A 13428-nucleotide genomic window follows, 5' to 3' on the forward strand; every position below is an offset into this window, starting at 1 on the left:
GGCCCCCTCCCACAACTCTTTCTCCGGTACATCGATGATTACTTCGGTGCTGCTTCATGCTCTCGTCGGGACCTGGAAAAATTTATTAATTTTGCTTCCAATCTCCACCCCTCCATCATCTTCACATGGTCCATCTCTGACACTTCTCTTCCCTTCCTTGACCTCTTTGTCTCAATTTCTGATGATAGACTGTCCACCAATATCCATTACAAGCCTACCGACTCCCACAGCTACCTCGACTACAGCTCCTCACACCCCGCTTCCTGTAAAGACTCCATCCCATTCTCTCAGTTCCTTCGCCTCCGTCGCATCTGTTCTGATGAGGCTACCTTCAAAAACAGCTCCTCTGACATGTGCTCCTTCTTCCTTAACCGAGGTTTTCCATCCACGGTCGTTGACAGGGCCTTCAACCATGTCCGGCTCATATCCCGCGCATCCTCCCTCACGCCTTCTCCTCCTTCCCAGAAACATGATAGGGTCCCCCTTGTCCTCACTTATCACCCCATCAGCCTCCGCATTCAAAGGATCATCCTCCGCCATTTCCGCCAACTCCAGCATGATGCCACCACCAAACACATCTTCCCTTCACCCCTCTTGACGGCATTCCGTAGGGATCGTTCCCTCCGGGACACCCTGGTCCACTCCTCCATCACCCCCTACTCCTCAACCCCCACTTATGGCACCTCCCCATGCCCACGCAGAAGATGCAACACCTGCCCCTTCACTTCCTCTCTCCTCACCGTCCAAGGGCCCAAACACTCCTTTCAAGTGAAGCAGCATTTCACTTGCATTTCCCCTAACTTGGTCTACTGCATTCGTTGCTCCCAATGCGGTCTCCTCTACATTGGAGAGACCAAACGCAAACTGGGCGACCGTTTTGCGGAACACCTGCGGTCTGTCCGCAAGAAAGACCCAAGCCTCCCTGTCGCTTGCCATTTTAACACTCCACCCTGTTCTCTTGCCAACATGTCTGTCCTTGGCTTGCTGCATTGTTCCAGTGAAGCCCAACGCAAACTGGAGGAACAGCACCTCATCTTCCGACTAGGCACTTTACAGCCCTCTGGGATGAATATTGAATTCAACAACTTTAGATCTTAAACTCCCCCTCCCCCCATCCCCACCCCGTTTCTTTTCCCCCCCCCACCTGCCTTTTTTTTCAATAATTTATATAGATTCTTCTTTCCCCACCTATTTCCATTATTTTTAAATCTAAAACTAAAACCTTTAGTCTTTCCACCCCACCCCCACTAAAGCTGTACTTTGAATATCCTGTTTTCCATTCTTAATTAGCACTTTTCTCAAAGACCACCACCTTCAACACCTCTTTGACCCTTCTGTCTGTGACATCTTTTGATTATTATCTGCTCACACCACACCCTCAATGTGTCTCTTCCCCGCCACCCCCCCCCCCACCCACCTTAAACCAATTTATATTTCTCCCTTGTTGAAACTATGCTGCAGTTCTGCCGAAGGGCCATGAAGGCTCGAAACGTTGACTGATTTCTTCTCCGCCGATGCTGCCAGACTTGCTGAGTTTTTCCAGGTAATTCTGTTTTTGTTTTGTTTTGGATTTCCAGCATCCGCAGTAGCTTTTAGCTTTTTGTTTTTATCTTTGAAAGACTTGTCCATTTAGTCCCACTCCCTCAACCCCTGCTCTTTGTTTTCCCTCCACCTGTATCCCAAACAACCTTTACTTTCTCATGGGACCAATCCTAACCCGAACCTCCACTGGACCAGCCAGTGGTGGTATTATTGGACCAGTAATCCCACCACAGCAGATTGTGAAATCTGAATTCAATTAAAAACCCACCACACCAATGTCCTTTAGGGAAGGAAACCTACTGTCCTTCCCTAGTCTGGCCTACTTGTGACTCCAGACTCTGGTTGATTCTTAAATGCCCTCTGAACAAGGGCGATTAAGGATGGGCAATAAATGCTGGCCTAGCCAATGCCACCCACATCCCATGAACAAATAAATACTGTGGCTCCAAGAACAAGTCAGAGCTGGGAATCCTGCAAAGAGTACCTTGCCTCCTGACTCCCTGAAGCCTGGCCAAAAGGCACAAGCCAGGAGTGTGATGGGATACTCTCCACTTGCCTGGATGAGTGCAGCTCCCAGAACACCACAAGCTTGACACCATCCAGGACAAAGCAGTCTGCTTGATCGGCACCCCATCCACCACCTTCAGCATTCACTCCCTCCCTCCAAGCCTGTCCAACACACCTGACCTCTACCAGCTAGAAGGACAAGGGCAGCAGATAGATGGGAACACCACCACCCAGAAGTTCCCCTCCAAATCGCTCCCCATCCTGACATGGAAATATATCGTCAGTTCCTTTACTGTCGCTGGGTCAAAATCCTGGCATACCTTAATAGCACTGGGCATGTACCTAAAAACATATGGGACTGCAGCAATTCAAGAAGGTGGTTCACCACCCCCTTCTCAAGGGCATTTGTGGATGGGCAATAAATACTGGCCTAGCCAGCAATGCCAGCATCCCATTAAAGAATAATAATTGCTGTGAAGCACATCCCTCCTCTCTGATTGCAGACTCTATATAGATAAACTACCGGGTATCAGTCTAGGAGACTGAAATTCTGGTTTGGATAGGGAACAATGGGCTTGGGTAGACATGACCCATCACTAATCAGACAAAGATCTGACTTCAAATAACCCGTCTCATATCCTGTGGCGGGAGCTCTGATTGGTCAGTTCATGAGCTCTGGCCCTCAATAAATGAGTAGGGGATGTTCTAAGAAAGAACTTTGATTTCCTATAGCACCTTTCACCACATTTAAGATGCCCTTTTAAACCCAATGAAGCATAGTTACTGCAATAGAAGGAACACAATGAACATCATTGTCACAAGGACCAGATCATCTGTTTCCACGATGTTGGTTGGGAGATAAATATTGGCTAGGACATTGGGGTGAATCCCATGCTCTTCAGAATATTGTCATGGAATCATTAACTTCCACTTGAGGGGCCTCACATTAACATCTTAGGCAAAGGACTTCACTTCCTCCACTGCAGCTCTGTGTTTGGGCTGAGTGTCTGTCTGGTGCAGGACTTACCTGGCTCTAAACTGGAGCCACAGGTTAAGTTAGTTTTCAAACCCCTCTGTGATCATTTTTCCCCTGACCCACCCTCTTATGTCCCCCCTCTCGAGACCTTTTGTGCTTCTCCAACACTTCCTCCAATTTTAACGCCTCCGCCATTGGCGGCCGTGCCTTCAGCTGCCTGGGCCCTTGGCTCTGGAGTTCCCCTCCCTGTGACCATCCCCCTCCTTTTCAAACCTACCTCTGAACAAGCTTTTTGTCACCTGTCCCTAATGTCATATGTTAACACTCCTGTGAAGTGCTTGGAATAATTACGTCAAAGGTGCTATATAAATGCAAGTTGGCACACTAACCAGCCAGTCACATTGTTTGATAACTGGTAACTTGCAGGGGAAAATAGATAGCATTGCAAAGTCCAGTCTCACATGCTGGAAAAATTCCCCTCATCCCCATTTTTAAAATAAAAAATTAGCCAATAGTCTAAATGGCAGGGAGTCAGGAACCTCTTTCCCAAACACCAACTCTAAATTTCCCAAAAAATAAACCTTGTCAGAAAAATAATGATTCCTGTATTCCCATATACTGTATATTTATGCCACAGGCTGGTGTTATAGTGGATTGTCCACTTCCTCTATCAGTGAGACCATCCTGCATCACTGCTGTCCATGGAAGTGTGCACACTGTAGTTCACTGATGGACTGTTCTGTAGTTAAGAAGCACAGAAGCCAGGCTGACATTCCTCCCCATCCCCCATGCAGTTCCTCAGGCTAAGGTCTTAGGCCAAACCATCATCAGCTGCTTTATCAATGACCCTCCTTCCAACATATGGTCAGAAGTGGGGATGTTCGCTGATGATTGCAAAATATTCACCATTCATGACTCCTCAGATACTGAAGCAATCCATGTGCAAACGCAGCAAGACCTGGACAAGATTCGGGCTGGGGCTGATAAATGGCAAGTAATATTTGTGCCACAAGTGCCAGGCAATGACCAACTCCAACAAGAGAGAATCCAACGATCACCCCTTGCATTACCATCACTGAATTCCCACACTATCAACATCCTGGGGGTTACCATTGCCCAGAATCTCAACTGGACTAGCCACATACTCCACTCTGGCTACAAAAGTAGGTCAGAGGCTGGGCATTCTGCAGTGAGTAACTCACCATCTGATTCCCCAAATCTTGGTCCACTATCTACAAAGCACAAGTCAGGAGTGTGATGGAATACTCCCCACTTGCCTGGATGAGTGCAGCTCCAACAACACTCAAGAAGCTCGACACTGTCCAGGACAAAGCAGCCCCGCTTGATTGACACCACATCCACAAACATTCACTCCCTCCACCACTGACACACAATAGCAGCAGTGTGTACCATCTACAAGATGCACTGCAGACACTCACCAAGGCTCCTTCGACAGCACCTTCCAAACCAGTGACGTGTGTCATCTAGAAGGACAAAGGCAGCAGACACATGGGAACACCACAATCTTCAAGTTCCCCTCCAAGCCACTCACCATCCTGACTTGGAAATATATCGGCCGTTCCTTCACTGTCGCTGGGTCAAAATCCTGGAACTCCCTCCCTAACAGCACTGTGGGTGTACCTACACCACATGGACTGCAGCGGTTCAAGAAGGCAGCTCACCACCCCCTTCTCAAGGGGCAATTAGGGATGGACGATAAAAATGCTTAGCCAACGACACCCATGTCCCCTGGATGAATAAAAAAGTACTTGGAGAACACTGCGTTCTCTGAAGTGCTGTCTTTAGATGGGACATTGAGCGTAGTCTGGCTGCTTCTGAGTGGGTGTGGGAGATCCCGTGTCAATATTTCTAAGAGTGGCGGGGGGTGGGTAGGGAGGGAGGGGTGTGGGGGTGGAGATGTTCTCCCTGATTTTTGTCTGGCAAATATTCATCCCTCATCTAACCGTGCTGGAAAACTGATCTGGGATCTTGTTACTTCCAGTAATTCATTGAATGTTAAGTGCTTTGGAATGTTCCGAACCTTTTTTTGGGGGGGTGGGGCAGGTGCTAGATCTTCAGTTTCCCAACACCCTACCTTTTTATTGGTGTGCTGTTCTGGCTGCACACCACCAGGTGGCCCTGTTCCACCAAAATCTGAGCTGCAACTCCACTGGCTGCAACTCAACAACTTGTACAATATTTATATAGTGTCCTTAATGTAATAAGATGCCCCAAGGTGCTTCTCAGCAGTGTTATATAGCCAATTATCGCAGTCACATTAAGGCGATAGCAGGTCAGATGACCGAAAGCTCAGTCAGAGAGAGGTTTCAAGGAGGAGAGAGAGAGGCGGGGAGGTTGAGGGAGGGAATTCCAGGGCTTGGGGCCCAGGCAGCTGAAGGCACGGCCGCCAATGGTGCAGCGATGGAAATCTGGAATGCACAAAAGGCTAGAATTAGAGGAGTGCAGAGATGTTGGAGTCATGGGACTGGAGGAGATTACAGAGATGGGGGCGGGGGCAAGGAGGGATTTGAAAACAAGGGGGTGAGAGAATTTAAAAATAAAGACATTGTGCTCATTGACTTACATTGGCAGCAGGGGCTGATTGGGAAACGGGACTCGCTGAGAGTTAAGATACGGGCAGCCAAGTTTTGGATGAGCTCAAGTTTACAGAGTGTAGAAGGTGGGAGACCATATCAAAGTGTAGAGCTGATGAAGGCATGATTGAGGGTTTCAGCAGTTGCACTGAGCTGGGGGGAAAGGTCAAGTGATGTTATGGAGGAAACTTTTTTTTTCCCAGCACAGGAGGCCATTCAGCCCATCCATGGCTCTGTTTAAAGATCACAACAAAAGCATTCAGTACTGTCTCAGCGTCCTAGCTAAAGTGGGAGCCGCAAGTGATCTCTCCCACTCCCTCATGAAACAGTGTGCATCCTACCCCATCGGCCTAAGCACAGAAGGAATAGGAATTGGAGGAGGCCATTCATCCCTTCAAGCCTGCTCTGTCATTCTCCAAACTGGTGGCTGATAATCTACCTCGACTGCACCTTCCTGCATTGTCCATTCTCCTGTTAAATTGAAGAATGATTAAGACATATTTTTTGAAATAAGTTATGTATCGAAGTTCACCAAGTTTGGTAGGAAGAACATGGAGAGATAATGTAACAAAGTGGGGGCGGGGGGAAGAGGAGCACAGGGACCAGAGTTTATTTGTGCACAAGTCATTGAAGATGGCCGGACAGGTGGTGCAAGTGGTTAAAAGGGGCATAGAGTACAAGAGCAAGGAAGTTATATTAAACTTGTATAAAACTCTGGTTTGGCCTCAGCTGGAGTATTGTCTCCAGTTCTGGGCGCCACACTTTAGGTAGGATGTGAAGGCATTGGAGAGAGTGCAGAAAAGATTCATGAGAATGGTTCCAAGGATGAGGAACTTCCGTTTCTTAGATTGGGGAAATAGGGACTGTGTCCCGTGGAGAAACGAAGGTTGAGAGGGGATTTGATCGAGGTGTTCAAAATCATGAGGGGTCCGCACAGAGTAGGTGGGAAGAAACTATTGGTGGAAAGATCGAGAGCGAGAGGACACACATTTAATAAGTCACGTCTGTAGCTACTACAGCAGAAGCAGCATTGCCTATTCTGTGATGAGTGACTTGGCCTAGCCCCTCTGAGCATTCCACGTCAGGACCCCTCATCCGAATGATTTGGGGTGGGGGTGGCAGTGAGGTAAAAGTATAACACTGCCAAAGGAACATAGCATCTTTCCAGGCCAGAGCCGTAGCCCTGCCTCTCATCGTCATCCTCACTGGGGGCGTTCTGCAGGGGAGGTGTGGTGTCATGGGTGGTATTGTCACTGGACTAGTATCCTAGAGACCCAGGGTAATACTCAGGACCTGGGTTCGAATCCCACTACGGCAGCTGGAATTAAAAATCTGATGATGACCACGAAACCATTGCCGATTGTTCTAAAAACCCCATCTGGTTCACTAATGCCCCTTTAGGGAAAGAAATCTGCCATCCTTGCCTGGTCTGGCCTACATGTGACTCCAGACCCACAGCAATGTGGTTGACTCTCAAAAATGAAGTTAGGGATGGGCAATAAATGCTGGCCTAGCCAGGGACGCCCACATCTCATGAATGAATAAAAAAACTATCTGCAGGGCCCAGGCACTCACCTTTGCTCCCAAGGATGGAATGAGAACCTTCACTTCACACATCGACCTGGACATGCCACCCATTGGCGTTGAGTTAGTACTTGTAGAGTTTCCTTCCCTTCGGCAGCACCATTGCTACACAGCTTTCAACCAGTTCCTTCTCGAGGCGCCTGGGGGGTGGTCAATAAACGTGTGGCATCGCTGGCTAGGCCAGCATTTATTGCCCACCCCTAACTGCCCTTGTTCAGAGGGCATTTTATGAATCAACCACATTGCTGTGGGTGATGTTGGTTCCCATTCCAAGAACAGATCTCTAATTAAACAAGCAGTTTTTGTTTACAACAGCATTATTATCAGAAATACACTTCAGTGTTCAACAGTTCCTGAAGGGACTATTTTTTGTGCACACTTTGGTTTGGTGATATCGTTCTTCTCGTCACTCTCTCTGGTTGGATTGGGTGAGGCCATTCCTTTTGACTTGGCTTCAAGTAAGGGACTCTTCCTTTCCCCACCCCCCCACCTAGTGTAAACGCTTTCCCCTCTTCCCCCCCTCCATCCCAACTGTGGGAATCTCACCTTCTGGGCCAGTGCTCCACAAGTTGGAATATAACAGAGCAGGATCTTAACTCAAAGTTGCTATTGTGTGTTGCAGGTTATTGGAGATTAGGGTGGGGGAGAGGGGTGGGGTGGGGGGGAAGGGAAGGAGAGCACATGGTGGTGGGGGTAGGGAGGGGAGGGGGGAATGAGGCCGGGGCAGTGTGGTGGTGGGAAACCATTACAGCCAAGGCCCAGCCTCTCCACTCCATTAACCTAGAGGTTGCCAATGAAATCACGGGACTGCGTTGCCATTGAATTACAACCTTTGGACCAGCCAAGATCTACTCTACAGCCCTTGGGGAATCCATTCTGCCGCTCCTTGTTTTCCTTTCTTCTTTATCCCCACATTTATGCACAGCCCCCACTCTCACCCCAATCACGCCCCACCCCCACTCTCACCCCAATCGCGCCCCACCCCCACTCTCACCCCAATCGCGCCCCACCCCCACTCTCACCCCAATCGCGCCCCACCCCCACTCTCACCCCAATCGCGCCCCACCCCCATCACCCAATCTCCCCCCCCCACCCACTCTCACCCCCCCCACCCACTCTCACCCCCCCCACCCACTCTCACCCCCCCCACCCACTCTCACCCCCCCCACCCACTCTCACCCACCCCCCCCACCCACTCTCACCCACCCCCCCCACCCACTCTCCCCACCCCCCCCACCCACTCTCACCCCAATCACCCCCCCACCCACTCTCACCCCAATCACCCCCCCACCCACTCTCACCCCAATCACCCCCCCACCCACTCTCACCCCAATCATCCCCCCACTCACACAAACCAGAGGACACAGCCTCGAAGGGGTTACATTTCCTCCCCCTCCTTTATTTTCTCCTTCCCCTGCCCAACCTTCAGAACTTGAGACCCTCGCTCACCAAGGCAGAACTTGAGACCCTCGCTCACCAAGGCAAATAAACAGACCCCACAGTTTGGGATTGAAGGTTGGGGTTGGGGGGATACTACTGGGTGAGCAGATTTTATTCTCCCCATAGGGCAGCCCACTGAATTTGGACCCCCCCCCCCAACCAGGCTTAAAAGGCAGAATACCCCTCTGAAAGTTCCCCTCTCCTTTCAATGTACAACAGCCACTTTCCTGAGCAGGAGAGGCTGAAGGTAGTACAGCCGAAGTTGGCTTCTGGCTGCCTGCATTTCCCAACTCTCATCCCTCCAACCCAGGTCTTAAGGCCCTGGGGTTACAAGCCAAAAGTTCCTGTCCCCCAAGCCTCCAACAGGCCCGGCACGTGTAGTGGTTTGAACATTGTTCCCGTCTGGTCTTTCTCAGGCGCCTGGGCCGTTTTTGAGGACATGTTGCCATGGCAACTGTGGTAGGGAAAAGATGGCAGCTAAAACGTTTCACAGCCCAGTCGAAGACAGCCAACTTCTGCATGGGACCGAGGCAGGGTTTACCCCACCCCATTCCCAGCTACCAGGGGTTTGAAATGCAGTAACCCCTTGTCTCACCAACAACATCTGTCTGCGTGGCAGTTGTGCCCATTTCCTAGCTTTCTTACCTAGCAGTGGTTTTCTTCCCCAACATCTGTCCTGGATACAATAGTGATACTTACACGCCCACCTCAAGCACCCAGATCTATTGGTCGGGATCCCCTGCCCATGTTGCCAACACCCGGGTGCCCTGGGCGTTTAGTGAGTGAGCACAGATGGTCTCCAAGTGAGCTCAATGATCTTATCAGAGCACGCTGGATCTCCAATAGTGTTGCTGAAAGTAAGGTGGAGCACTAGACTGTATAATATGTATTGTTCTGCTGCTAAGGTCAGGTAGAGTGCAATTGCTGGCTTGATGCTTTTTCTTTTTAAAAAAAAAATAATAGCTGTACAATAAAAAATATAATAGCTGTATAAAACACCGGTCACAAGTGAATAACTTTGGAAGAGATGCATGCACAAAATCGCAAAACCATTTTCGCTGTCTTGACTAGAAAGTCAGTGATAGTGCAATTCCCCCAATGGATGTCTTTTTCTCTCGAAGTTTACTGCAATTCCCCAGCCCCTCCAATGAATTTTCTCTCCACGTCTTTTTCGCCGCTTCCAATTCTAGCGTCACCACGAGAGACTTGCCTGCTTGCCCGCCCGTCCCTGCCCTCCCAACGGCTGCCCACAGGGTCCTGGTGGGCACAAATCAACGACTGGGCTTAAAACACCCAACCCCCGGGGGCGCCCAAGGTAAAACGTTTGCTTTGGAGTCGTGCTCGAGTCTGGCAGAGGGGGCGAGTGATTGGGAGGGTAAAGGTCACCGACAGAACAAAAGGTGTCACCAGAAGCAGCAACCGATTGGTGAGGCGGGAAGAGAAAAAAAAAACCAGAGAGTTAAATCCACAAGTAGTGTTTGCCCCTCTCTCTCTCGAGCAGTCCAGATGTGCAGCACCTTAATATGCCTGAGTCCGTCCTCCCCTCGCTTGCTAGGGCGTTCTCCAGACCAAAATCGGCCTTCCAAAGACCTTCGCTAGGCCGGAGGAAGAGGCCGTCGCTTTATCTTGTAAACCGCTCGTTTTTCTCCCCACGCCCCCAACTTCCTGTCCCCACCGCCGTCCTGGGGGGGAGGTTTTCAGAAGGACACGTTCGCTTTCCTGGTGGCCTCGCTCTGTCGTGTCTGATGCTGAGCGGCCTGGAGCAGCCGATATCGCTCCCTCAGGTTCCGCCTCCGGACGTGCTCGTTGGTGATCTCCTGCACGTTGTCGCTGGGGAACCAGCCCTTCTGCCCGGTGGACAACTTGCAGCCCTCGAACCACCCTGGCAAAGTGGAAACAGCACTGGAAATCAGAAAGCGGTTACAAGCAGAGAAGGCCCGTTGTCCCGGAGCTGGTTCCCTGCCAGAGAAGCCCACCTCATCCCTTGTCTACCCTCCTCTTCCCCACCAACCCTGGCCTCTTCCCCCCCTCCCCCCCCCCCCCCCCCCCACACCCCCGAAGCCCTTCAAATCTTTTCTCCTCCGTTACCGAATCAGTTCCCTTTTGGAAAGCTGCGATTTAATCTGCCTACGCCAAGTTCTCAGGCAGGTCCCAACCGTTCATTTTCCTGAAGTCGCCATCGTTTCCCTTTTAACCAATCGCCTCGAATCGGTGTCCTCTGCCTCCCTGCCCACAAGCATGAGGAACAGGAGGAGTAGGCCATTCGGCCCCTCGAGCCTACTCCGCCATTGGATAAGGTCGTGGCTGATCCGAATGTGGCCTGAATCTTCAGCAGACTGGTTCCTGGGGTTGGCAGGATGGTCGTGTGAGGAGGTATTGGGCCGACTAGGCCTGTATTCACTGGAGTTGAGAAGCATGAGAGGGGATCTCATTGAAACGTATAAAATTCTGACAGGGATGGGCAGACTGGATGCAGGGATGATGTTTCCTCTGGTTAGGGGGTCACAATCTCAGGATCTCATGACTCAGAGGGCGGTGAACCTATGGAATTCTCTACCACAGAGGCTCTGGAGGCCAAGTTACTGAATATATTTAAGAAGGAAATAGATTTCTAAAGGAGTCAAGGGGTATGGGAAGAGAGCAGGACTATGGCGTTGAGATAGAGGATCAGCCACGATCATATTGAATGGCGGAGCAGGCTCGAAGGGCCGAATGACCTACTCCTATTCTCTATGTTTCAGCTCCACTTTCCTGCCTGCCCTCCCCACCCCCAATCCCCAACTCCCTTGTTAATCAAAAATCTGCCTAACTCAGCCTTGAATACAACTCAATGAGCCGGCCTCCACAGCTCGGAGTGGGGGTAAGAGAATTCCACATACCAACGACCATCTGACGGGAAAATTCCTCCTCATCTCCGTCTTAAATGGGAGACCCCTTATTTTTAAAACTGTGCCCCCCCCCTAGTCTTAGTCTCTCCCATGGGGTGTGGGGAAACATCCTCTCAGCATCTACCCTGTCAAGTCCCCCTTACGTTTCAGTTCCAGTCAAACTCGAACTGAATCTTTGAAGGTAACCAGGACGCGGCTATTTATTCCATTAAAAAAAAATGCATTCAGAATATTTGCCTTTATTAAATACAAAAGCAACTTAGGCAGACTCCCTTATCAACGACCTCCAAGATATCAGAAGTGCTAGGGCCTCAAACAACCGGAAACACGGGAAATGCTGCTATTCCCAAATAAATCGGTGGTTTCCCCTTTCAACTTTACTCTGCCCTTCCCCGGCCTCCCTTTCAATTTCACGGCTAATTCAACTGATTGTCGCTCAGCCTCCTTGTGGGATCTTCCTGTGCACAAATTGAGGCTTCCCCTCCCTGCAGATTAGAGGCTGCATCTTAAAAACTCCAACCGACAGAGACAATTCCTTCTTAAGCTACCCGCTAATCCTTTCTCCGACTCTCTCTCATACCGAGCTGGTCTTTATCAAATCCACGCCCCACCACCTCTATTTCATTTGAAATCCCTATTTCTTTATTCATCATTCAGTATTTACAGGGCGGGTCGGGGAGCGTGTGTCAGTATTTACAGGGCGGGTCGGGGAGCGTGTGTCAGTATTTACAGGGCGGGTCGGGGAGCGTGTGTCAGTATTTACAGGGCGGGTCGGGGAGCGTGTGTCAGTATTTACAGGGCGGGTCGGGGAGCGTGTGTCAGTATTTACAGGGCGGGTCGGGGAGCGTGTGTCAGTATTTACAGGGCGGGTCGGGGAGCGTGTGTCAGTATTTACAGGGCGGGTCGGGGAGCGTGTGTCAGTATTTACAGGGCGGGTCGGGGAGCGTGTGTCAGTATTTACAGGGCGGGTCGGGGAGCGTGTGTCAGTATTTACAGGGCGGGTCGGGGAGCGTGTGTCAGTATTTACAGGGCGGGTCGGGGAGCGTGTGTCAGCATTTACAGGGCGGGTCGGGGAGCGTGTGTCAGCATTTACAGGGCGGGTCGGGGAGCGTGTGTCAGCATTTACAGGGCGGGTCGGGGAGCGTGTGTCAGCATTTACAGGGCGGGTCGGGGAGCGTGTGTCAGTATTTACAGGGCGGGTCGGGGAGCGTGTGTCAGTATTTACAGGGCGGGTCGGGGAGCGTGTGTCAGTATTTACAGGGCGGGTCGGGGAGCGTGTGTCAGTATTTACAGGGCGGGTCGGGGAGCGTGTGTCAGCATTTACAGGGCGGGTCGGGGAGCGTGTGTCAGTATTTACAGGGCGGGTCGGGGAGCGTGTGTCAGTATTTACAGGGCGGGTCGGGGAGCGTGTGTCAGCATTTACAGGGCGGGTCGGGGAGCGTGTGTCAGTATTTACAGGGCGGGTCGGGGAGCGTGTGTCAGTATTTACAGGGCGGGTCGGGGAGCGTGTGTCAGTATTTACAGGGGAGTCCCCGGGGAATGTGTGTGTTAGTATTTACAGGGGGGTCCCTGGGGAGTGTGGGTCAGTATTTACAGGGGGGTCCCGGGGAGTGTGTGTCAGTATTTACAGGGGGGTCCCAGGGAATGTGTCAGTATTTACAGGGGGTCCCCGGGGGAGTGTGTCAGTATTTACAAGCGGGTCCCTGGGGAGTGTGTGTCAGTATTTACAGAGGGGTCCCCGGGGAGTGTGTGTCTGTATTTACAGGGGGTCCCCGGGAGTGTGTGTCTGTATTTACAGGGGGTCCCCGGGGAGTGTGTCAGTATTTACAGGGGTCCCCGGGGAGTGTGTGTCAGTATTTACAGGGGGTCCCGGGGAGAGCATGTGTCAGTATTTACA

At 51.0% G+C, this 13428-nt stretch overlaps 1 protein-coding gene across 1 annotated transcript in view; it reads right to left on the reverse strand.

Moving 5' to 3' along the window:
- Positions 1-9616: 9616 nt before the first annotated feature.
- LOC144671804 (uncharacterized) overlaps positions 9617-13428 on the reverse strand; it is a gene marked incomplete at its 5' end in the record, with an annotated part of 36461 nt that continues 32649 nt past the window's right edge. The window contains one exon of the mRNA XM_078533851.1: positions 9617-10525. Within this exon, the coding sequence (XP_078389977.1) occupies positions 10341-10525 (185 nt within the window). The remainder of the gene's footprint in view (positions 10526-13428) is intronic.

Source organism: Cetorhinus maximus, chromosome 34, assembly GCF_964194155.1.
Source record: "Cetorhinus maximus chromosome 34, sCetMax3.hap1.1, whole genome shotgun sequence".
NCBI classification, from domain to species: domain Eukaryota; kingdom Metazoa; phylum Chordata; class Chondrichthyes; order Lamniformes; family Cetorhinidae; genus Cetorhinus; species Cetorhinus maximus.